This window comes from Patella vulgata, chromosome 5 (assembly GCF_932274485.2).
Source record: "Patella vulgata chromosome 5, xgPatVulg1.2, whole genome shotgun sequence".
In the NCBI taxonomy this organism is placed as follows: Eukaryota; Metazoa; Mollusca; class Gastropoda; family Patellidae; genus Patella; species Patella vulgata.
The window spans coordinates 34,944,891-34,971,799 of NC_065883.2; the positions used below are offsets into that span (position 1 = coordinate 34,944,891).

General features: G+C 36.7%; 1 protein-coding gene across 1 annotated transcript; it reads right to left on the bottom strand.

Annotated features, from left to right (window-relative positions):
- LOC126822089 (integumentary mucin A.1-like) lies at nucleotides 1–26,909 on the bottom strand. The gene is made up of 6 exons (XM_056100973.1): nucleotides 26,890–26,909; nucleotides 25,598–25,614; nucleotides 19,134–19,346; nucleotides 8,370–8,533; nucleotides 4,877–5,342; nucleotides 1–8 (listed from the first exon to the last, which is right to left on the bottom strand). Exons 1-6 carry the CDS (start codon nucleotides 26,907–26,909, stop codon nucleotides 1–3), a joined length of 888 nt encoding a protein of 295 aa, XP_055956948.1.

Here is a 26,909-nt window from a genome sequence, read left to right on the forward strand (position 1 = left end):
CTATGCAACTAACAAACACAGAGATTTTATGAAAAGCTCAATGTCATTAAGCGGTCGGCCAAGAAAACTTCCTTGCGTGGCTGTTGAATACAGATTCTACTGTACATGTTTTCATTTCATCTTAGTGAAAATTGAGAAGTCATATATTTATGAAATTTAACGAATAGTCAAAGGTCAGAATGGGCCATTATATTGCACACGCGTCACTGAGGTAGGCTCAACATTTTACAGTGAACATGAAGGAAGAAATGTGAAAACCTAATTGTAACAATTATGCATCACAGGCCGGGGTCAGCAAAGGCTATGCAAACCCGGTGAGTTACGACTACCCGACGAGCACATGAGCCGTTTCGGTATTCGAAGTAAACTATTATTGAAGATTATTTGTCGAACAGAGAGAGAGAGAAATGGGGTTTAACGTCCACTCGACACAAACTAGGTCATGTCGGGACCAACATATGGTTTAATTTTATTTCAATAATTCGCTTCCGCGTAGGGGTCTTTAGCAGTGGGAGGAAACCGGAGGACCCGGAGAAAACCCACGAGGTTGGACAAGCAACCCTACTCCTTGTCACGTACAACCGTTGTCGAACAGAAAACAATCTGTCATCATTAGAGGCGGCAGTGCTATTCCGAATAACATAACCACAGGTGTTTCCTAAGGATCAATATATTGGGTCTACTTTTTTTTCCTTTTTTATATCAGTAATAGTACCGAAAACGTTATCTCTAATATATTTTTATTTACAGGCGATAGGCCTGGGTGTCCAAACTGTTGGTCGCGACCGCAGCTTGGGTCGCCAAACACTTTTCGTGGAGTCGTGGCGGACTACACTGAAACTTTTGAAAAAATGCTATGTTTTCATGAAAAGTATATAAATCTCTGATATACACATCTTGCCACATTGCCAGTCGTCTTTCCTCAATTTTTATAATGTGTAAAAATGTAAACCATAATTTGTCAAATAAATAAAACAATCATAAATGTAGCAATGATGATGTTTCATAGTAAAAGGTGACTTTGCTCTTCGAGGTGTCGGAATCAGATGCTGGTTTCTGGATTGGGGTCGCAGCTTTCTGGATACGCCATTAAATCTACCTATTGAAACTACGGGCGAATGTGAACTATAGATTTGAATTTTTTTCACTCGCTGCCCTAAGGTATTACGGCATTAAAACCCCCGATATACTTAAACCAAAAGCTGTTGTCAGTAAAAATGTTTTATTTTTTCATGCCGTACCCGAAAAAGCTTTTTTACTAGAGCGGTTTTAGCTATGAGGGAAATTTTGCCCGGACATCGACACTACGGCCTACTCTTATATCGAATTCCAACTGTCAAGGGATCTTTTAAGTGTACGCGGAACCTGGGTTTTTCGTCCCATCCGAACGACTAGACAGCTGTCCTCGTCAGGCCCTCCTTCCTGCATCACTGACAAGGGGAAACCACGTCGGAAAATCTGGATGAACCTTCTCGGCCAATGCTGGGATCGAACGTCCGACCTCCAGGCTAGCGAGCCAGCGTCTTACCCATTTAGCCACCGTGAACCCCCTTCTTTCTAAACATGAGTGGTTGAACACTATAGATAGCTGCAGAGGCTATACCTTTTAACGGATTTTTGTAAAATTGACGGGAAGCATCCGGGTCATGAGAAATTCAAAGCGCTGTGACTTTTCGTCCCGGAGTAATCACCCCGGTAGAGGCTACAATTTTAACGGACGTTTCCAAATATTCTGGGAAGCATATTAAGCGTTCTACGACCTTCCGTTCCAGAGTTATCCCTCTTTTCCCCAAAACCCTGTGAACGCGATAGAGACTATAGTTTTTAATTGATTTCTCAAAGGGATCAGCAGTGAATATTTGGAAGGACCAGTTTACGTTACTACGCCGTATATAAATAATGTACGACGCTGTGTGATGTGAAGTTACACGTAGAAAGAATTTGAACATATAATTTGGTATTTAATATAATTCATAGGCACAATATGCAAATGAAACAAACCATTTTTGTGGCTAACATCTGCAATTGTGGGGCTGAAAAATCGAAAATCAAATAGTGGTGAAATCTGAAATTTTACAAATGGGGTCAGTGGCTCATAGGGGTAAGGTAAACAAAGTTTACTTCCCAGCAGTGAAATCTTACAGAGGGTAATCGTTTAGCTAAATAACAGTAATGACAGTTAAAGTGACGCTTTACCTTCAGTAGAATTATCAGTTTTTTCACCATAAAAGACATGTATTGGAGCAAATATTTGTGTACAAACATTATCCAGTAGAAAACAATTGGTATTCTCTATAGTAACTAGTTTCTTAGCTACTGATTGACAAATACTTTCTTGTTTACAATCTTTTATAACAGGATCTGTTGATAGTGTTAGTTCATAGTCTACTATAATACTACCAGGTCTAAAAATATACAAACATTAATGTTGATAGTGTTAGTTCATAGTCTACTATAATACTACCAGGTCTACACATATACAAACATTAATGATGATAGTGGTAATTTATAATCTGGTGTGATACTACCAGATCATGATAGTGTTAATTTATAGTCTGCTATAATGCTACTAGATTACAATAATATTAATGTTGACAGTGTTAATCCATATTCTACTGTAGTACTACATTAATGCTGATAGTGTTAAAGATGCATTAGTTAAGATTTAGTTAGTTCAAAATCAGATAATGAAAAATGATTACATTTAAAATTTCAGTCAAATTACTTGTTTCTGAGCCACGTTACCAGGCTTTGAAGTCTTCACAATATAGTCAGGATTATCAAGTACAATGGTTACAGTTAGAAATATCGATTATCTTTTTCAATTAAATTATCAAATCGCGATCGTGTTTCTATTCATTAAAATCGCTACAATCCAATGATCTAGAGACTTGATTATGGGTTTGTCACGTGAAAAAAATGTCTAATTAATAATTTATATAACATTTGAGGCCAAAAGAAAGACCTACAATAGGCAGATTTAATTCTTACATAAGTCATGGAAATCTATTATTCTAAGAATGTATAAATATATATTTATATGCATATATAAATATATGTATATATATTCATTTATCTACCGTAAACAAAGAAGTATTTGTACTTTATATTATATATATATATATGATTTATCCTGTGACTTAATCGACAATTGTAGTCGAATTTAAAATCGAAACGAGTAAAAATAAAAAATGACATTTGTTACCAGAAAAAATTCAAAACGGGGATGCTGTCATATACCTTATATCTGTAACAGCTGTAGTCAATATACTTGAACTATTTATGAAACTCTTCATCTGGAAATATCAAAGATAATATTTACGTTGTTATAAGACAATATGTTCTAATATGAGTATATTTTATATTGATTAAATTTGGCTGGTTTTATATAAAAAGATATACTGTTTAGGTAGTTATACTACATTATATTTTCTATTGATTAAACTAGAAACGACCATATAACTTATTTCTTACACCTATCTCTAAACTTTTCTTTAATGACAAATATTCTGTAGATGTTTTATCACTATATTTAACATCATAGTCTTTCTGTAGTGATAACGTAACATATAAAACAGCACCTGTAAAAACAAAATTATTTAATAACCAGATTTATTAATATTATTGCTTCGAATATGGTCTGTGGTAAATATTGTTTCTACAATTGTAAATATAATGGCAAGTGTGACAGAAATGTTATCAAAACATTACAGACTTTCTTGCATCGAGGGGGGTTGGATGGCTGAATCGTTAGCGTGCACCCGCTGTATTATAAAGTCTGTCATTGAGTCGACTGGCGTGGTTTCGAATCCCCGGTTGTACGTGACAAGGAGTAGGGTCGCCTGTCCAACCTCCTTGGTTTTCTCCGGGTCCTCCGGTTTCCTCCCACTGCTAAAGACCCCTACGCGTAAGCGAATTATTGAAATAAAATTAAACCATATGTAAGTCCCGAAATGACCTAGTTTGTGTCGAGTGGACGTTAAACACCATTTCTCTCTCTTTCTTCTTGCATCGATCACAGACTAGATACAAAACATTCAAGTATTGAAAAACTTACCAGAACTGACAGTCGTATCGCTAACATAAGTTATAGTTGTTTCATCTTTCCTAGACGGTATGTCTGTTGTTACATCTATCGTTGATGGTGGGTCAGTTGTTATATCTGGCGTAGCTGATATATATGTTGTTATATCTGGCGTAGATGGTATATACGTTGTTACATCGGTGCTAGTTGGTATGGTTGTTATTACATCTATCGTAGATAGTACGTCTGCTACATTTGTATTACGCGGTATGTCCGATGTTTCACTTGCCGTAGCTGGTATATCAGTAGTTACATCTGTTGTGGATGATATTTCTGTTATTGCGCTCGCCATAGATGGTAAGCCTGGTATTACTTCTGTTGTGGAGGGTATACCTGTTGTTACATATGTCGGAAATGTTATTTCTGTTATTACATCTATGGTAGATGATATGTGTATGTCCGTTGTTACATATGCAGTAGGCGGTACTTCAGTTATATTTTTCACAGATGGTATATGTGTTAATACATCTGTGGTGGATGGTATATTTGTTAATACATCTGTGGTAGATGATGTATTTGTTAATACATCTGTAGTAGATGGTGTATCTGTTACTACATCTATCGTGGATATTACATCTGTCGAAGGTATGTGTGTTGTTACATATGTCGTAGATGGAATGTCTGTTATTACATCCGTGGTAGATGGCATATGTGTTTTTAGATCGGTGGTAGATGGTATGCCTTCTATACCTGATATTACTTCTGTCGTAGATGGTATGTCTGTTACATCTGTAGTAGCAGCTATGCGTGTTTTAAAATCTGCAGTAGTAATAGGTATGTCGGTTGTTACACTTGTTGTGGATGATATTTCTGTTATTACCCCTGATGATATTTGTGTTGTTACATCTAATTCTTTCGAAGATGTTATACTTGTTGTTACACTTGTGGTAGATGGTACGTGTTTTGTTACATATCTGGTAGATGGTATATCTGTTGTTTCCACTATCGAATATGGTATATCTGAGGTCAATGGCATATCCGTTGTTATATCTGAGGTAGATTGTTTGAGTGTTTTTGCATCTGGCGTAGATGGTATATCTGTTATTACACCTATCGTAGATGGGGTGTTTGTTACATCTGTAGTAGGAGGTGTGTCCGCTGTTACACCTGTAGTAGGGGGTATGTCTGTTGTAAAATCTGTCGTAAATGGAACGTCTGTTACGTCTGTAATAGGACGTGTGTCAGCTGTTACACCGGTAGTAGGGGGTGTGTCTGTTGTTACTTTGGTCGTAGATGGTATGTCTGTTATTACCTCTATCGTAGATGGTATATATTTTGATACCTCTGTCGAAGACGGTATATCAGTTAATACATCTGTTAGAGATGATATGTGTCTTATTACATTTGTTGTAGATGACATGTCCGTAGATGCAATATCTGTCATTACATCTGTGGTAGATGTTTTATCTGTAATTACATCTGTTGTAGATGGTATGTCTGCTATTACATCTATCGTTGATGGAACATCTGTAGAAAGAGATGTATCCGTTGTTACATCTTTCGTAGATGGTATATTTGTTCTTAAATTTCTGGTAGATCGTGTGTGTGTTGTTACATCTGTGGTAGATGGCTTATCTGTTATTATATCTGTCGTTGATGGTATATCTGTTATTACATCTATCGCAATTGGAACGTATGTTATATCTGTAGTAGGGGGTATATCTGTTGTTACACGTGTGGTAGTAGGTATGTCCGTTGTTACACCTGTCGTGAATGGTATGTCTTTTATTACATATATCGTAGATGCCCGATTTGTAGTAGTGGGAGTGTCCGTTGTTACACTTGTAGTAGGGGGTATGTATGTTATTACATCTGTCCTAGTTGCAACATCTGTGGTAGATGGTATATCTGTTATTATTTGTGTGGTAGATGACATATCTGTTGTTACATATTTGGTATATGGCATATCTGTTATAACATCTGTGGTAGATGGCATGTTTGTTGTTACATCTGTCGTAAATGTTATGTTTGGTATTACAACTATCGTAGATGGGATGTTTGTTACATCTGTAGTAGGAGAATTGCCAGCTGTTACAGCTGTAGTAGGGGATGTGTCTGTTATAACATCTTTCGTAATTGGAACATCTGTAGTAATATGTATGTCGGTTCTTACATCTGTAGCAGTAGGTATGTCGGTTGTTAACCCTGAAGTAGGGGATATGTCCGTTATGACATCTGTTCTGGGCAATATTTCTGTTATTGCATCTGCCGTAGATGGCATATCTGTTATTACATCTGTTCTAGATGGTATGTCAACATCCGTTACATTTGCTGTTGTAGATATGTCCGTCTTTAATTCTTTCGAAGATGGTATATTTGTTGTTATACTTGTGGTAGATGGTATCGTAGATGGTATATCTGTGGTCGATGCCATATCTGTTGTTACATCTGAGGTAGATTGTTTATGTGATTTTACATCTGGTGTAGATGGTATATCTGTTATTACATCTATCGTAGATGGGGCGTTTGTTACATCTGTAGTAGGAGGTGTGTCATCTGTTATACCTGTAGTAGGGGCTATGTCTGTCATTAAATCAGTCGTAGTTTGAACATTTGTAGTAGTAGGTATGTCAGTTATTACACCTGTGGTAGTAGGTATGCCTTGTATACCTGATATTACTTCTGTCGTAGATGGTGTGTCTGTTACATCTGTAGTAGCAGCTATGCGTGTTTTAAAATCTGCAGTAGTAATAGGTATGTCGGTTGTTACACTTGTTGTGGATGATATTTCTGTTATTAAACCTGATGATATTTGTGTTGTTACATCTGTTGTAGATGATATATCTGTTATTACATCTGTCATGGGTGGCATATCTGTTATTACATCTATCGTAAATGGAACGTCTGTTATATCTGTAATTGGGGGTATGTATGTTGTTACACGTGAAGTAGAAGGTGTACCCGTTGTTACATATGTCGTAAATGGTATATCTGTTATTACATCTGTGGTAAACGGGGGGTTTGCTCCATTAATAGTAGGGGGTGTGTCCGTTGTTACACCTGTAGTAGAAGGTATGTGTGTTATTGTATCTGGCGTAGCTGTAACATCTGCTGTAGATGGTATATCTGTCATTATAGCTGAGGTTGATGGTATATCTGTTATTACATCTGGGGTAGATGGTATGTGTGTTATTGAATTTGTGGTAGATGGCACGTCGATTGCTAAACCTGTTGTAGGGGGTATATCCGTTGTTGGACCTGTTGTGGGTGATATGTCTGTTAATACATCTGTGGTGAATACTATGTTTGTTGGTCCATGTGTGGTAGGTGGCATATATGTTATTACATCAGTGGAAGATGGTATATATGTTGTTGCACCTGCCGTAGACAGTATATCTGTTATTACATCTGCTATAGATGGTATGTCTGTTATTACATCTATCGTAGATGGAACATTTGTTATATCTGTAGTAGGAGACATGTCGGTTGTTACATCTTTCTTAGATGGTATATTTGTTGTTACATTTGTGGTAGATGGTATGTGAGTTGTTACATCTGTGGTAGACGATATCTCTGTTATTTTATCTGTGGTAGATTGTTTGTGTGTTATTACATCTCTGGTAGATGGTATATCTTTTATTACATCTGGGGTAGATGGTGTATCTGTTATTACATCTGTGGTATATCCCATATCAGTAGCCACATATGAGGTAGATGCTATATTTGTTATTATATGTGTGGTAGATGGTTTATCTGGTGTTGCTTCTGTCGAAGATGATATGTCTGTTGCTACATCTGTCGTAGGTGGTATGTCTGTTGTTACATTTGCCGTAGATGTTCTGTATGTTGTTTCATCAAGCGTAAATGGTATGCCTGTTATTACATCTATACTAGATCGGACGTTTGTTACATCTGTAGTGTGTGTGTCAGCCATTACATCTGTAGTATTGAGTATGTCTGTGGCAGTAGGTATGCCGTTTGTTAAACCTGAAGTTGGGCGTATGTTCCTTGTTGTTACATCTGTTTTGGGTGACATTTCTGTTATTACATCTGACGTAGGATCTGTCATTACATCTGCTGTAGATGGTATATCTGTTATTACATCTGTTCTAGATGGTATGTCAACATCTGTTACATTTGTTGTTGAAGATATGTCTGTTTTTACACCTTTCGAATATGGCATATTTGTCGTTAGACTTGGGGTAGATGTTTTATCTGTTATTACCTCTATCGTAGAAGATATTTTTGTTATTACATCAGGGTTCGATGCCATATCTGTTGTTACATCTGTGGTAGATTGTTTGCGTGGTGTTACATCTGGCGTAGATGGTATGCCTGTTATTACATGCATCGTAGATGGGGCGTTTGTTACACCTGTAGTAGTAGGCGTGTCTGTTATATCTGTAGTTGGGGTTATGTCTGTTGTTACACCTGAAGTAGACGGTATATCTATTATTACACCTGTTGTAGATGGTATATCTGTTATTACACCTGGAGTAGCGGGTATATCTGTTATTACACCCGTGGTAGATGGTTTGGGTGTTGTTACGTCTGCCGTAGTTGAAACATCTGTAGTAATAGGTATGTAGGTTGGTGATACATTTATGGTAGGTACATGTATCGTAGGTGCAATTGTAACAGTTGTAGGTGGCAATATTGTTGTTACATCTGTGACAGAAGTAGGCGTATACTTAGTTGTTACATCTATCGTGGATGATTCTGTTCCACTATTTGCTGAAAAACATGTTATTATATAACCTGTAAGAATTGGAAACATACTGCTATTCATATTGGTTTTTATTACCTAAGCAAATATATTTCATATTCTAATGAAATGTATTATTTGTTAATCTAATAAATGATCAACTATGTAAAACTGGGTAGGTATGCTGAACAAGTTTACTGAGATCTCTTAACCAACAACAATAACAACTTAACTAGAACTGCGATGCAGTAATGACGGGTTTCACCGGTGCCACGTTACTTTAAACATATGTCACTACCGGTATCAATGAAACCATTAAACAGGTTTCCACATAAGCACTGCACACATCAAATAAAATGGACGCCGAAGCAACCAAATCCAGCAATATAAATTCATTTTATACATTTGTTACATGTAAGTGTACAGTAGTTCCGGTGATAATGAAAATGTTCAATTAGTTTTATGAAATCAGAAATGGCATAAGGCACCACATGGTGAAACTTTTATGTAAATCGAATAATAATTGCCATTTTTATAGACCCAAAACCTTGAAAAGTGACTTGTAGAAAACCGTTTATTTCTCTGCAACCGTACAAGGTAGAAACCATTTTCTGGTATCTGTATGATCAAATATCATAATTTTAAAATTTTAAAAACATTACAAATCAGGCTCATTTGATTAAAATATCTGTTTTGAAGGCTAAAAATACAGTTTTTGCCAAAATGACGTTACTTCCGGTGATAATGAAAATCTTAAATTACTTGTATGAAATCGTAAATGGCATTAGGTATCACACAGTGAAAATTTTATGAAAATCGAATAATAATTGACACTTTAATGGACCAAAAACCTTCAAAAGTGTCTTGTAGAAAACCGTCTATTTCTCGGTAACCGAAAAAGTTAGGAACAATTTTATGTTATCTACATGACCGTATGAATTTTATTAATATATGAATTTAAACCAAAAGTTAAAATTATTAATACATATTAAATAATTTTTAGATGGAAAAATATCGATTTTAAAAGTTAAAAATGCATTTTTTGACAAAATGGCGTCACTTCCGGTGTCAATTTTAAATTGTAATTAATTTGATACGATGCATACTTCCTTTTTGAATCAAATGGTGTCATTTTTGTTAATATCTAATAATAATTGACTATTTTACAGGCAAAATAACGAAAACAGTGACTTATGAAAAATTGTCCATTTCTAGGTAACTGCTTATATTACAAACTAATTTTAACATACATTTTCTTCGTATGAATTATAGCTACAAGTTTATAAAAGTTACGTAGAAATATTTTAAAATCCGAAAAGCCTGAATGGGTTGTAAATAGGTCAATTTTACACCTTTTTTCACATCTTAATCGAATTTGCTCGAAAATGAACTCGAAATTAAAAAAACTGAGCTCACACTTCTTTGCGCCTTTAAAGGGCACACTCTTTTAGTTATATCAGTTTTTTTAAAAAAAAAAAAAATAATATTTGCTTTCGAAAAATGGCACTTAACTGTCAAAATGGCACTTAACTGCCACTTCCGGTGCCGACAGATAACTCTATCGGTAACAAAAAAAAATGACAATTGAGACAACGGAGCATATGAACTTTGTTTTATACAAATCGAACAATAATTAATCTAGGACTGAAAAACTGAATTAGCCAATGGCGGCCAAGGAAAATTACTGAGACAGAAAAATTCACATTTTTGCTCAAGTCAGATGACTCGTTAATTTTGTGTAAAACACGACTAATATATATTTATAAATAAAAAAGTTTTTTGTAAAAATTTAAATTTTCTAAATTTGGCGCCTAATATCTGGGAAGATTTGTCGAAAATTAAAAATCAAAAGTAACGTAGATATGTGCCCTGTCTCCGGCTATGCCAAAATGTATCGAAAGTTAAAATCCAACAAGAAGAGTCATCTTTGAGTTTGAATAACAACAACTTAATTAAGAAGAGTGATCTTTGAGTTTTAATAACATGGCAAAGTCTACTTATCAAAACACTGGAGTAAATATACCAGCTACATTGATCAGTAATTAAATGCTTGTGAAGCAGAAATCACTGGATGACTGTTAGTTGACTGATGTTTTGCTAAATATCCAACTCTAGTTCGACTAAGTAAATCATAATTTAATGGTAAACATTCATTAGAAAATATCTTTCATTGGCTTTATATTGTCCTAGAAAACACTTACCCCCCCCCCCCATTAAATTGTGTATATATAAAACGTTGTTTTATGTTGATTTTGTGCATGAAATGGTGACATAAGAATGTAGAAACAAGAATCATTAGGTTAAAATATTGCTTTCGTATATAATATATTCAAACAGGAAACACAAATCATTAATATTGTTTCATTTCGGTATTTGGTCTTCTGTACGAGGGCTGGCTGAAAAGTTTTCAGACTATCTCTGAAAGACCTGTAGAAAGTCGATGGTTTTCATTTATTTTTCTGTATAGTCCTCTTCGGTCAAGAGTAATATTTTCTTCAGACATCATAAGAAAAAATGATAATGATGACCGGCTAGTTCTTTTTTTTACCCCTGCTTTGGCCGAGAAAGTCCATCGGGATTTTCTGACGTGGTTTCCCCTCGTCAGTTCGATCCCGGTGTTGGTCAAGAATTTCCCCATTGTTAGTGGTGTTGGACAGAGGACCTGGCAAGAACAGTGTCTAGTCCTTCAAATAGGACAAAAAATCAAGATTTTGTGCTCATGTTGTATGTGCATGTTAAAGAAACCTTGACAGCTGGAATTCGAAATGAGAGTAGGTCAGTCATTCATTCATTCCTTTTTCTCTTTGTGTGTCGTTTACAGGCCGCAATTCTTAAAGGAGTTGAATCGTTCAACCCCTGCACTGGCCGAGAATGTGATGCAGGACGGAGAGAGAGAGAGAGAGAGAGAGAGAGAGAAATAGGGTTTAACGTCCTCTCGACACAAACTAGGTCATTTCGGGACTAACATATGGTTTAATTTTATTTTAATAATTCGCTTGCGCATAGGGGTCTTTAGCAGTGGGAGGAAACCGGAGGACCCGGAGAAAACCCACGAGGTTGGACAGGCGACTCTACTCCTTGTCATTGTCACGCACACACCGGGGATTCGAACCCACGCTACTTGACTCAATGGCAGGCCGTATGATACAGCACGCACGTGCTAACCATTCGGCCATCCAACCCCCGATGCAGGACGGAGGGCCTGATAAGGACAGCTGTCTAGTCGTTCGGGTATGACGAAAAACCAAGGTCCCGTGTAAACATTGGCCTGCACGTAAAATATCCCTTGACAGTTGGAATTCGATATAAGAGTAGGCCATAGTGCAACTGTCCGGACAAAATTTCACTCACCGTATACCCGTCTTCATTAGCCCAGTTCGGCGCAGAACAGTAGGACGTTAAAACCCATTTCATTTCATTGCATTTAGTTCCTTTTTCATTTTCGGAAACGGGTCTCATCCATTACAAATCTGGAAGAATCATTATCAGGATCTACTTCAAAACGGCGCAGATTGTCACAAAACGTCTGGTATCTGACACGTTTCTGATCCGCAGTCAAGAGCTTTGGCACCCATCTTGCAGTTACCGTTTGTCATTCGTTGGCAATAATGTGCTCAACCTTTTTAAGAGAGGTGCCCACAGCACTGGCAATATGTGGAGTGGTTAATCGTCGATCTGCCATCACCATGTCATGCACCTGGTTGATGTTGATGGCCTTCCAGGACGCGGGTCACGGTCAAGACTCTCTCTCTGCCATAGATAAATTCCGCAACCAACTTATTTACTGTGGGAAAGGAAGGGGCATCATACCCTAAAGTGGAGACCGGTTTATACCTGTGTTGGGGCTACACCATTCAGTTGCAGGTACTTGATGACTGCCCTATAGCCAGTTTTGTCCATTTCTGGTGATTTCGATGGGTAGGTTCACAAGATGGTCTGGTACGACGACAATAATAACAATACAGTTGCAGTTCTTATGTCTATGATTCATTCACTGACTGTACTTGTTGGCGGTAAAAGTTTATTTCAACTCAATTGATCTCTCTGCCTTAGAACTTTTCAGCCAGCCCCCGTATATATGTATAAAAATTAGAACGTGGCCCTAAACGATAAAATTACTATTTTTCATAAATAACCGTATTTGATGAATAAAGTTCCCTTAACGGCAATCACCTCTGGTATTATTAATATATTCCAAATTTATTTCTGGCCAGAATTTTGAAAAAATGCATATTCTGTATGTTACCATGTAAATTATAACAGTCAGTTTCTGACCTGAATTCATTCATCAGCTGGGATTTCTCTTTCAACAGAAAATCACGGCTAGAACGTCAGTATTATATAATACACTTATATAATACAAATTGCATTGATGCATGTCCAATGAATTGAGTCATTACCTACAAACGGTTAACAGCTAGATTTGGGTTAATGTTGAGAGAGAGGGAGAGAGAGAGAGGGGGGGGGGGGGGTTAACGTGCACTATACAGAAACTAGGTTATTTTAATGCATTCCGACTCGGGACCCCACTAAACAATCTTAGCAAGTGGGTTTAAATACGGTCACGGACTTTATCCTAGATCGCAATAACACACTTTAATGACGAGTCGGGGAGAAAAATATGCAAATGTTATGGTGCACGAGAAGGATTTTTATAAAACTGGGTTTAATGGACACTTTTACACCACTAACCCAAGTGTTAAGTTGGCAGGCCTCAGAAGACATATTTTATTTCCTAGTTCAGTTTTGGGTTATTTAACTGCTCGTTCTGTAATAGGTTTAAATTTCGGGATGATTAATTTCGGACAGTTACAGTAGATACACTAGTGTAATATTAACACCTTCCAGTGTTTGAGCTCCCTCTTAAAACTTGTGATTTTTCAAAACGATGTATTCAGTGTTTCTCCAAATAGCAAAGGTCTGTGAATTTTGAACTTATAGATATGTAATGCAGCGAGTCAGGGAGACCGGTTTATATCTGTGTTGGGGCTACACCATTCAGTTGCAGGTACTTGATGACTGCCCTATAGCCAGTTTTGTCCATTTCTGGTGATTTCGATGGGTAGGTTCACAAGATGGTCTGGTACGACGACAATAATAACAATACAGTTGCAGTTCTTATGTCTATGATTCATTCACTGACTGTACTTGTTGGCGGTAAAAGTTTATTTCAACTCAATTGATCTCTCTGCCTTAGAACTTTTCAGCCAGCCCCCGTATATATGTATAAAAATTAGAACGTGGCCCTAAACGATAAAATTACTATTTTTCATAAATAACCGTATTTGATGAATAAAGTTCCCTTAACGGCAATCACCTCTGGTATTATTAATATATTCCAAATTTATTTCTGGCCAGAATTTTGAAAAAATGCATATTCTGTATGTTACCATGTAAATTATAACAGTCAGTTTCTGACCTGAATTCATTCATCAGCTGGGAGTTCTCTTTCAACAGAAAATCACGGCTAGAACGTCAGTATTATATAATACACTTATATAATACAAATTGCATTGATGCATGTCCAATGTATTGAGTCATTACCTACAAACGGTTAACAGCTAGATTTGGGTTAATGTTGAGAGAGAGGGAGAGAGAGAGAGGGGGGGGGGGGGGGGGTTAACGTGCACTATACAGAAACTAGGTTATTTTAATGCATTCCGACTCGGGACCCCACTAAACAATCTTAGCAAGTGGGTTTAAAGACGGTCACGGACTTTATCCTAGATCGCAATAACACACTTTAATGACGAGTCGGGGAGAAAAATATGCAAATGTTATGGTGCACGAGAAGGATTTTTATAAAACTGGGTTTAATGGACACTTTTACACCACTAACCCAAGTGTTAAGTTGGCAGGCCTCAGAAGACATATTTTATTTCCTAGTTCAGTTTTGGGTTATTTAACTGCTCGTTCTGTAATAGGTTTAAATTTCGGGATGATTAATTTCGGACAGTTACAGTAGATACACTAGTGTAATATTAACACCTTCCAGTGTTTGAGCTCCCTCTTAAAACTTGTGATTTTTCAAAACGATGTATTCAGTGTTTCTCCAAATAGCAAAGGTCTGTGAATTTTGAACTTATAGATATGTAATGCAGCGAGTCAGGGAGACCGGTTTATATCTGTGTTGGGGCTACACCATTCAGTTGCAGGTACTTGATGACTGCCCTATAGCCAGTTTTGTCCATTTCTGGTGATTTCGATGGGTAGGTTCACAAGATGGTCTGGTACGACGACAATAATAACAATACAGTTGCAGTTCTTATGTCTATGATTCATTCACTGACTGTACTTGTTGGCGGTAAAAGTTTATTTCAACTCAATTGATCTCTCTGCCTTAGAACTTTTCAGCCAGCCCCCGTATATATGTATAAAAATTAGAACGTGGCCCTAAACGATAAAATTACTATTTTTCATAAATAACCGTATTTGATGAATAAAGTTCCCTTAACGGCAATCACCTCTGGTATTATTAATATATTCCAAATTTATTTCTGGCCAGAATTTTGAAAAAATGCATATTCTGTATGTTACCATGTAAATTATAACAGTCAGTTTCTGACCTGAATTCATTCATCAGCTGGGAGTTCTCTTTCAACAGAAAATCACGGCTAGAACGTCAGTATTATATAATACACTTATATAATACAAATTGCATTGATGCATGTCCAATGTATTGAGTCATTACCTACAAACGGTTAACAGCTAGATTTGGGTTAATGTTGAGAGAGAGGGAGAGAGAGAGAGAAGGGGGGGGGGGTTAACGTGCACTATACAGAAACTAGGTTATTTTAATGCATTCCGACTCGGGACCCCACTAAACAATCTTAGCAAGTGGGTTTAAAGACGGTCACGGACTTTATCCTAGATCGCAATAACACACTTTAATGACGAGTCGGGGAGAAAAATATGCAAATGTTATGGTGCACGAGAAGGATTTTTATAAAACTGGGTTTAATGGACACTTTTACACCACTAACCCAAGTGTTAAGTTGGCAGGCCTCAGAAGACATATTTTATTTCCTAGCTCAGTTTTGGGTTATTTAACTGCTCGTTCTGCAATAGGTTTAAATTTCGGGATGATTAATTTCGGACAGTTACAGTAGATACACTAGTGTAATATTAACACCTTCCAGTGTTTGAGCTCCCTCTTAAAACTTGTGATTTTTCAAAACGATGTATTCAGTGTTTCTCCAAATAGCAAAGGTCTGTGAATTTTGAACTTATAGATATGTAATGCAGCGAGTCAGGGGATTTATGAACTATATTGCCTTCTAGGACATAATCCCTAGATTATTTAAGTCAAATAAAATTGGAAGCCTCCGCTAGTTTTTGATATCGGTGATTGGAGTCAAAGAATTTTCGTTCAAATAGCGAGTTTCAGTGACGGCCAAATTTACCGATGCGAATATCGGTCTGTGGTAAATATTGTTTCTACAATTGTAAATAGAATGGCAAGTGTGACAGAAATGTTATCAAAACATTACAGAATTTCTTGCATCGATCACAGAAATGAAATGAAATGGGGTTTAAAGTCCTACTGTTCTGCTCCGAACTGGGCTATTGAAGACGGACATATGAGGGAAATTTTGCCCGGGCAGCGGCGCTACGGCCTACTCTTATATCGAATTCAAACTGCCAAGGGATCTTTTACGTGCACGCCAATATGTACACGGGACCTCGGTTATTCGTCCCATCCGAACGACTAGACAGCTGTCCTTGTCAGGCCCTCCGTCCTGCATCACTGACAAGGGGAAACCACGCCGGAAAATCTGGATGAACTTTCTCGGGCAATGCAGGGATCGAACACCCGACTTCCAGGATAGCGAGCCAGCGTCTTATCCACTTAGACACGTGATCCCCTTCATCGATCACAGACTGGATACAAAACATTCAAGTATTGATTGAAAAACTTACCAGAACTGACAGTCGTATCGCTAACATAAGTTATAGTTGTTTCATCTTTCCAAGACGGTATGTCTGTTGTTACATCTATCGTTGATGGTAGGTCAGTTGTTATATCTGGCGTAGCTGGTATATATGTTGTTATATCTGGCGTAGATGGTATATACGTTGTTACATTGGCGCTAGTTGGTATGGTTGTTATTACATCTATCGTAGATAGTACGTCTGCTACATTTGTATTACGCGGTATGTCCGATGTTCCACTTGCCGTAGCTGGTACATCAGTAGTTACATCTGTTGTGGATGATATTTCTGTTATTGCGCTCGCCGTAGATGGTAAGCCTGGTATTACTTCTGTCGTGGAGGGTATACCTGTTGTTACATCTGTCGGTAATGTTATGCCTGTTATTACATCTGCGGTAGATGATATGTGTGTTATTACATTTGTGGTAGATCGTATGTCCGTTGTTACATATGCAGTAGGCGGTACTTCAGTTATATTTTTCACAGATGGTATATGTGTTAATACATCTGTGGTGGATGGTATATTTGTTAATACATCTGTGGTAGATGATGTATTTGTTAATACATCTGTATTAGATGGTGTATCTGTTACTACATCTATCGTGGATATTACATCTGTCGAAGATATGTGTGTTGTTACATATGTCGTAGATGGAATGTCTGTTATTACATCCGTGGTAGATGGCATATCTGTTTTTAGATCGGTGGTAGATGGTATGCCGTCTATACCTGATATTACTTCTGTCCTTGATGGTATGTCTGTTACATCTATGCGTGTTTTTAAATCTGCAGTAGTAATAGGTATGTCGGTTGTTACACTTGTTGTGGATGATATTTCTGTTATTACCCCTGATGATATTTGTGTTGTTACATCTGTCGTAGATGATATATCTGTTTTTAAATCTGTCATGGATGGCATATCTCTCATTACATCTATCGTAAATGGAACGTCCGTTATATCTGTAGTTGGGGGTATGTATGTTGTTACACGTGAAGAAGAAGGTGTTCCCGTTGTTATATATGTCGTGAATGGTATATCTGTTATTACATCTGTGGTAAACGGGGGGTTTGCTCCATCTATAGTAAGGGGTGTGTCCGTTGTTACACCTATAGTAGGAGGTATGTGTGTTATTTTATCTGGCGTAGCTGTAACATCCGCGGTAGATGGTATATCTGTCATTATAGCTGAGGTCGATGGTATATCTGTTATTACTTCTGGGGTAGATGATATGTGTGTTATTGAATTTGTGGTAGATAGCACGTCGATTGTTGGACCTGTTGTGGGTGATATGTCTGTTAATACATCTGTAGTGAATACTATGTTTGTTGGTCCATGTATGTATGTGTTTGCACCTGCCGTAGACGGTATATCTGTTATTACATCTGCTGTAGATGGTATGTCTGTTATATCTGTAGTAGGAGACATGTCCGTTGTTACATCTTTCTTAGATGGTATATTTGTTGTTACATTTGTGGTAGATGGTATGTGAGTTGTTACATCTGTGGTAGACGGTATATCTGTTATTTCATCTGTGGTAGATTGTTTGTGTGTTATTACATCTGGGGTAGATGGTATATCTGTTATTACATCTGGGGTAGATGCCATATCAGTTGCTACATATGAGGTAGATGTTATATTTGTTATTACGTGTGTGGTAGATGGTTTTTCTGGTGTTGCATCTGTCGAAGATTGTATGTCTGTTGTTACATCTGTCGTAGGTGGTATGCCTGTTGTTATATCTGTCGGAGGTGATATGTCTGTTGTTACATTTGCCGTAGATGTTCTGTATGTTGTTTCATCGGGCGTAAATGGTATGCCTGTTATTACATCTATAGTAGATTGGACGTTTGTTACATCTGTAGTGTGTGTGTCAGCCATTACATCTGTAGTATTGAGTATGTCTGTAGCAGTAGGTATGCCGTTTGTTAAACCTGAAGTTGGGCGTATGTTCGTTGTTGTTACATCTGTTTTGGGTGACATTTCTGTTATTACATCTGCCGTAGATGGTATATCTGTCATTACATCTGCCGTAGATGGTATATCGGTTATCACATCTGTTCTAGATGGTATGTCAACATATGTTACATTTGTTGTTGAAGATATGTCTGTTTTTACACCTTTCGAATATGGCATATTTGTCGTTACACCTGTAGTAGATGTTTTATCTGTTATTACCTCTATCGTAGAAGGTATTTTTGTTATTACATCAGGGGTCGATGCCATATCTGTTGTTACATCTGTGGTAGATTGTTTGTGTGGTGTTACATCTGGCGTAGATGGTATGCCTGTTATTACATGCATCGTAGATGGGGCGTTTGTTACACCTGTAGTAGTAGGTGTGTCTGTTATATCTGTAGTTGGGGTTATGTCTGTTGTTACACCTGAAGTAGACAGTATATCTATTATTACACCTGTTGTAGATGGTATATTGTCTGTTACACCTGGAGTAGCGTGTATATCTGTTATTACACCCGTGGTAGATGGTTTGGGTGTTGTTACGTCTGTCGTTGTGGAAACATCTGTAGTAATAGGTATGTAGGTTGGTGATACATTTATGGTAGGTACATGTATCGTAGGTGCAATTGTAACAGTTGTGGGTGGCAATATTGTTGTTACATCTGTGACAGAAGTAGGCGTATACTTAGTTGTTACATCTATCGTGGATGATTCTGTTCCACTACTTGCTGAAAAACATGTTATTATATAACCTGTAAGAAGTGGAAACATACTGCTATTCATTTTGTATTTTTATTATCTAAGCAAATATATTTCATATTCTAATGAAATGTATTATTTGTTAATCTAATAAATGATCAACTATGTAAAACTGGGTAGGTATGCTGAACTAGTTTCTTGTAACTGAGTTCTCTTAACCAATAACAAAAACAACAATAACAACTTAATTAAGAAGAGTGATCTTTGAGTTTTAATAAGATGGCAAAGTCTACTTATCAAAACACTGGAGTAAATATACCAGCTACATTGATCAGTAATTAAATGCTTGTGAAGCAGAAATCACTGGATGACTGTTAGTTGACTGATGTTTTGCTAAATATCCAACTCTAGTTCGACTAAGTAAATCATAATTTAATGGTAAACATTCATTAGAAAATATCTTTCATAGGCTTAATATTGTCCTAAAAAAACTTACCCCCCCTCCCCATTAAATTGTGTATATATCAAACGTTGTTTTATTTTGATTTTGTGCATGAAATGGTGACATAAGAATGTAGAAAACAAGAATCATTAGTTTAAAATATTGCTTTCGTATATAATATATTCAAACAGGAAACACAAATCATTAATATTGTTCCATTTCGGTATTTGGTCTTCTATACAGACGAGGGCTGGCTGAAAAGTTTCAAGATTATCTCTGAAAGACCTGTAGAAAGTCGATGGATTCCATTTTTTTTCTGCATATTCCTCTTCGGTCAAGAGTAATATTTTCTTCAGACATCCTTAAAAAAATTGAAAATGATGACCGGCTAGTTCCTTTTTTTTAATTCTGCTTTGGCCGAGAAAGTCCATCGGGATTTTCTGACGTGGTTTCCCCTCGTCAGTTCGATCCCGGTGTTGGTCAAGAATTTTCCCCTTGTTAGTGGTGTTGGACAGAGGACCTGGCAAGAACAGTGTCTAGTCCTTCAAATAGGACAAAAAAATCAAGATTTTGTGCTCATGTTGGATGTGCATGTTAAAGAAACCTTGACAGCGGGAATTCGAAATGAGAGTAGGTCATTCATTCATTCCTTTTTCTCTTTGTGTGTCGCTTACAGGCCGCAATTCTTAAAGGAGTTAAATCGTTCGACCCCTGCATTGGCCGAGAAAGTGATGCAGGAGGGAGGGCCTGATAAGGACAGCTGTCTAGTCGTTCGGATGGTACAAAAAACCAAGGTCCCGTGTACACATTGGCGTGGACGTAAAATATCCCTTGACAGTTGAAATTCGATATAAGAGTAGGCCATAGTGTTCCCGTCTTCATTAGCCCAGTTCGGAGCAGAACAGTAGGACGTAAAACCTCCATTTCGTTTCATTGCATTTAGTTTCTTTTTAATTTTCGGAAATGGGTCTCATCCATTGTTAGAAATCTGGAAGAGACATTATCAGGATCTACTTCGAAACGGCGCAGATTGTCACAAAACGTCTGGTATATGACACGTTTCTGATCCGCTGTCAAGAGCTTTGGCACCCAGCTTGCTATAACGTTTGTCATTCGTTGGCGATAATAACCCTCTTAAGAGAGGTTCCCACTGCACTGACAATATGTGGAGTGTTTAATCGTCGATCTGCCATCATAATGTCATGCACCTGGTTGGTGTTGATGGCCTTCCAGGACGCGGTTCACCGTCTAGACTCTCTCTCTCTCTCTCTCTCTGCCATAGATAAATTCCGCAACCAACTTCTTTACTGTGGGAAATGAAGGGACATCATTCCCTAAAGTGGAGACCGGTTTATATCTGTGTTGGGGCTACTCCTTTCAGTTGCAGGTACTTGATGACTGCCTTGTAGCCAGTTTTGTTCATTTCTGGTGTTTTCAATGGGTATAGGTTCACAAGATGGTCTGGTACGACGACAATAATAACAATACAGTTGCAGTTCTTATGTCTATGATTCATTCACTGACTGTACTTGTTGGCGGTAAAAGTTTGTTTCAACTCAATTGATCTTTCTGCCTTAGAACTTTTCAGCCAGCCCCCGTCTATATGTATAAAAATTAGAACGTGGCCATTTTTGAACGTGGTCCTAAACAATAAAATTAATATTTTTCATAAATAACCGTATTTTATGAATAAAGTTCCCCTAACAGCAATCACTTCTGGTATTATTAATATATTTCAAATTTATTTCTGGCCAAAATTTTGAAAAAAATGGCTATTCTGTATGTTACAATGTAAAGTATAACAGTCAGTGTCTGACCTGAATTCATTCATCAGCTGGGAGTTCTCATTTAACAGAAAATCACGGCTAGAACGTCAGTATTATATAATAAACTTATATAATACAAATTGCATTTATACATGTCCATTGTATTGAGTCATTACCTACAAACGGTTAACAGCTAGATGTGGGTTAATGTTGAGAGATAGAGAGGGAGAGAGAGAGGGTTTAACGTCCACTCGACAAAAACTAGGTCATTTCGGGACTACCATATGGTTCTATTTTATTTTAATATTTCGCTTGAGCGTAGGGGCCTTTAGCAGTGGGAGGAAACCGGAGGACACGGAGAAAACATATGAGGTTGGACAGGCAACAGTCTGTAGCACCATGGGTCTTCTGTCTGAGGTGGAGAGCGGGAGATTGCAGGCCGGTCGCCACACCCTACGTACGGCCCATGCATCTTTTCTTACTACATATTTCTGTAGCTTTGTGATGGTCTAGAATTTGTCTCTAGCTGTCTTTGCTTCTCCTCCACGTTGTGTATTTACTTCTTACCGGTTTCCTAAGACCTTTGTCTTCTCAGTTATAACAATGCAACAGTTCGTTTTTACATTTTATACATCATATAGCTGCTTACAGATGGTACAATGCACAGTACATATTACAATATTAACTACAGTCATTCTCCACCCTAGTCAGCCAAGCGGCTGTCTAGGAACTCATATGGAACCTCTCTGGAATCCAACGGAAGTCTGACTTAAAAGTTTACTATGATTTTTTTTATAGCGCTCATGCATATCACGCACAGAAAGCCTGTTCATGGCCCCGAACCTGTGCAATTTCTGATATGATTGGTTAAATTAAGCCAAATGATGCAATTAGAATATTTCGACTCACGTGTAATCTCGTGGTATTTTATTGACACACAGAAAGTGTTATGTTTTGGCTATATAACTCTCCCTATGTGTCAACCTGTCACTTATACCCTAAGCTGATTTAGTACAATTCTACATATATGTGAATTTAATAACTTGACAAATATATTAATTAATGGAATATAATATAATCTTATTCCTCCATTCCTTGCCTATAAATTGAAAACAATGTCGCAACGACAATATTGCCACATTTCTTCCCCCTTTAAGAATATATATAAGTAATTATTCACACATCAGACAAATATAAATGATTACTATACTATAAAACTAAGCTGTGAAAGAAAAAAACAAATAATCAAAAATCAAAAGTCATAAGTCGCATGCAAAAGCTCTCCGAAAATTTCATCACTGTAAAATCCTATGACAATTCACTTAGCCTAAACCTAAACACCAATTGTCTTTTTTAAATCTTCAAATGTCCTAATTTCAAAACACTATAACACATCACGTAATATTTTATAAAGTTCAGTTTCACTTAAAATTCTGTCTCGGGATATCTCAATTTGGTAAACTGGTAAATCATTTCTTCTTCTTGGATTTCTATTGGTCTGTTTCAGCTACCATAGTATCAAGTTGAAACTTTCTTTTTTTCTTCTAAGTATGATTGGTTTGTATAATTTTATCCGGCAATCAAACATGTCATTGCCATCAGACCAAGAACTAACTATTACTAAATCTTTAAAACTTTATTTTGATATTAGTTTAATATTATTAGTAGTAACTCTTACTTTTAAATTAAAATTAAACTTTATTTAATTATTAATAAACTTTGATGTGTCTTTTTAATTATAAATTTTCAATCTAACTTTGACCTTTTGACCTTACGTAAGTAATATACAATTTTATAATTTTATAATATCTGTTTCTGTTTTAGAATTCCGCCAAAACAATTTCATTATTATTTCATATTTCCCCGTCAGTAATGTGACCTTTTTGACCTTATCATTTACAATTTTAACTTCTATTTTACAGGTCAACCAAAGCAAATATACTGTTATCGTACACCACTGAATGTCTAAAACAAACAGGGCCCTTGCCTATTCAAACACTAGTGTGACATTACATTATTACATAGAATTATATCGCGAGCAAATGGCTGTACCCTCCATTCACTCGAAACATCGTCCATATTTTATAAACACAGCATTCCTAGCTTTCAATTACCACCTAACCAGACCAGTGATATTATATTGTTTAATAAACCTATAAATCTCAACTTATGAATGATTATATTTTATTCTCCATACAGTTAAATTTCAAATATTTAGATTCTAATCAGATTTTAACCTTAAATTAATATTATTTGGTCTGTAAACAAATATAATACATTTAATTTACCAAACAAAATGTATTTACCGACTTTTTCGACTATTTCCACCAGATTTCGTATTTCCACAAAAATTTGTTCTGTTGCTGGATTGTACAGGTTTTCTTCTTCTTAACGTCTTCCAAATCAAATATGTATTCTTCTTCTAAAGTGACTTCTTACCCCAAAGGTCAACACTTCAGCACGGCACCAAATCGAATATGTAAGACTATGCAGTGCTATGCAGTCGCTGGTTAGATGTAGAAAATATGCCGGGAGAACTCCCCGCATCCAACGTGTGATGCATACTCTCTTTTCTTCTAATCTTCTTCCAGGTTACTCGATCTCGTAGTCACGTGCACCAAATCGAATATGTAGCACCATGGGTCTTCTGTCTGACGTGGAGAGCGGGAGATTGCAGGCCGGTCGCCACATCCTACGTACGACACATGCATCTTTCCTCACTACATATTTCTGTAGCCTTGTGATCGTCTAGAATTTGGCTCTAGCTGTCTTTGCTTCTCCTTCACGTTGTGTATTTACTTCTTACTGGTTTCTTAAGACGTTTGTCTTCTCAGTTATAACAATGCAACAGTTCGTTTTTACAATTTATATATCATATAGCTGCTTACAAATGATGCAATGCACAGTACATATTACAATATTAACTACAGTCATTCTCCACCCTAGCCAGCCAAGCGGTTGTCTAAGAACTCAGGTGGAACCTCTCTGGAATCCAATGGAAGTCTGACTTAAAAGTTTACTATGATTTCTTTTATAGAGCTCATGCATAGCACGCACAGAAAGCCTGTTCATGGCCCTAAACCTGTGCAATTTCTGATATGATTGGTTAAAGTAAGCCAAATGATGCAATTAGAATATTTCCACTCACGTGGTGTAATCTCGTGGTATTTTATTGACACACAGAAACTGTTATGTTTTGGCTATATAACTCTCTCTATGTGTCAACCTGTCACTTATACCCTAAGTTGATTTAGTACAATTCTACATACATGTATATGTGAATTTAATTACTTGACAAATATATTAATTAATGGAATATAATATAATCTTATTCCTCCATTCCTTGCCTATAAATTGAAAACAATGTCGCAACGACAATATTGCTACATGTCTTTATAAAAGTAGTAAGCATTTAACCGCCGCATCTAACAGAATTCAGACAAATGAAAAGAAAGCGACATTTCTACAATGGCGTAGTTCCGTTTACCAGTTCAAAAACTGGACTAAATAATCTCAGTTTAAACATGCATTATGCAAGAGCTTAATCTGCCTATTGCAGGTCTTTCTTTAGGCCTTAAATGTTATCTAAATTATTAATTAGACATTAATTAACTTATCCAGACCATAATCAAGTCTTGATGTCATCGCTAGCCTACAATATGTAGTGGATTTGTGATGGATGTTTTAACGTAAATGGGCTAATGGAGAATTTGTTAATTATCGTACCAAGGGTAGTAATGACGATCGAGCGTGGCTAGCCTAAAATTGAATCGCTAATATCTCGGTTCACAATGAAGCAATTTGACTGAAATTTTCAGCATATTCTGTTTTAAATATCTATGTTTAACTGTTATAGCGATAACTGTCAGCTCTTTATATAACCTTACCCAACGCCCTTTTAAGTTATGTAACTAAATTAAAATAGTTTGACCATCAATTTAGACATTTCCAGACCAAATATAATAATTCTCTGATTTTATCAACGTAAATCCTGCGAAATCAAGAGGAACCCCGGAAAACAATTCTTTGACTTGTCATGTTAGCCTAATAAATAGAGGTAAACCATACTTACACGATATTGATGTTGACCTATAAAGTAAAATTAAAATGAATATTACCCGACAAATCTGTATAAACACCTGGCAAATATATCATTTTCTATGAAATATAAGATTTTATCAAATTCACCCCCACAATCTTTAGATCGGTCTTGATTTTGACAGACTGCAAAGGTTAAAGAAAAAAAAATCCATTGGATCTTATGTTGGGAATATTGGATAAAAGTCCATAATTAATCGACTGGTAAAAGTAATGTTTAAACATAATGAGAATACTTACTGTGGCACTAAAATAAATCTAAAAGTTTCCACTTACATACATTGATACCGTGTTCCAACCAGCACGCATTCACCACTACAGGTTATACACTGGGCCACTTTCTCTAAAATATAAGTTTTAAATATAGAAGAATCTAAAGTCTAGTAACATGGCGAGATATATCTCCTTTTATTTGTAAGGCCAGGCCGTAACACAATATTCTTTTTTAATTCCACAAAAGATTATTATAAGCTGTATTTTATGAGATGAATTGAGATGAAATAAAATGGGGTTTAATGTCCTTCATTTATGCATTTCGACTCGGGGCCCCACTAAACAATCATAGCAAGTGGGTTTAAATGTCATCACGGACTTTATCCTAGATCGCAATAACACACTTTAATGACGAGTCCGGGAGAAAAGCATGCAAATGTTATGGTGCACTTAGAAGGATTTTTATAAAACTGGGCTTAATGGACACTTTTACACTACTATCCCAGGTGTTAAGTTGGCAGGCCTCAGAAGACATATTTTAGGCTATTTCCTCGCTCAGGTTTTGGTTATTTTAACTGCTCGTTCTGCAGTAGGTTTAAATGTGGGGATGATTAATTTCGGACAGTTACAGTTGATACACTAGTGTAATGTTAACACCTTCCAGTGTTTGAGCTCCCTCTTAAAACTTGTGATTTTTCAAAACGATGTATTCAGTGTTTCTCCAAATAGCAAAGGTCCGTGAATTTTGAACTTATAGATATGTAATGCAACGAGTCAGTGGATTTATGAACTATATTGCCTTCTAGGACATAATCCCTAGATTATTTAAGTCAAATAAAATTGGAAGCCTCGGCTAGTTTTTGATATCGGAGATTTGAGTCAAAGAATTTTCGTTCAAATAGCGAGTTTCAGCGACTGCCAAATATACCGATGCGAATATCAGTACTTGCTCCCTATGCAACTAACAAACACAGAGATTTTATGAAAAGCTCAATGTCATTAAGCGGTCGGCCAAGAAAACTTCCTTGAGTAGCTGTTGAATACAGATTATACTGTACACGTTTTCTTTTCAT

What these genes read in the sequence shown, in the direction of transcription:
- LOC126822089 (XM_056100973.1), bottom strand. Translation starts at nt 26,909, where the DNA reads ATGAAAAGAAAACGTGTACA. An exon ending in ACCCAAACCATCTACCACGG is followed by an intron (nt 8,534 to 19,133) that starts GTGTAATAACAG and finishes GTGTAATAACAG; the next exon opens with ATATACCCGCTACTCCAGGT. An exon ending in ACGCCCCATCTACGATGCAT is followed by an intron (nt 5,343 to 8,369) that starts GTAATAACAGGC and finishes ATACCATCTACG; the next exon opens with ATAGAGGTAATAACAGACAT.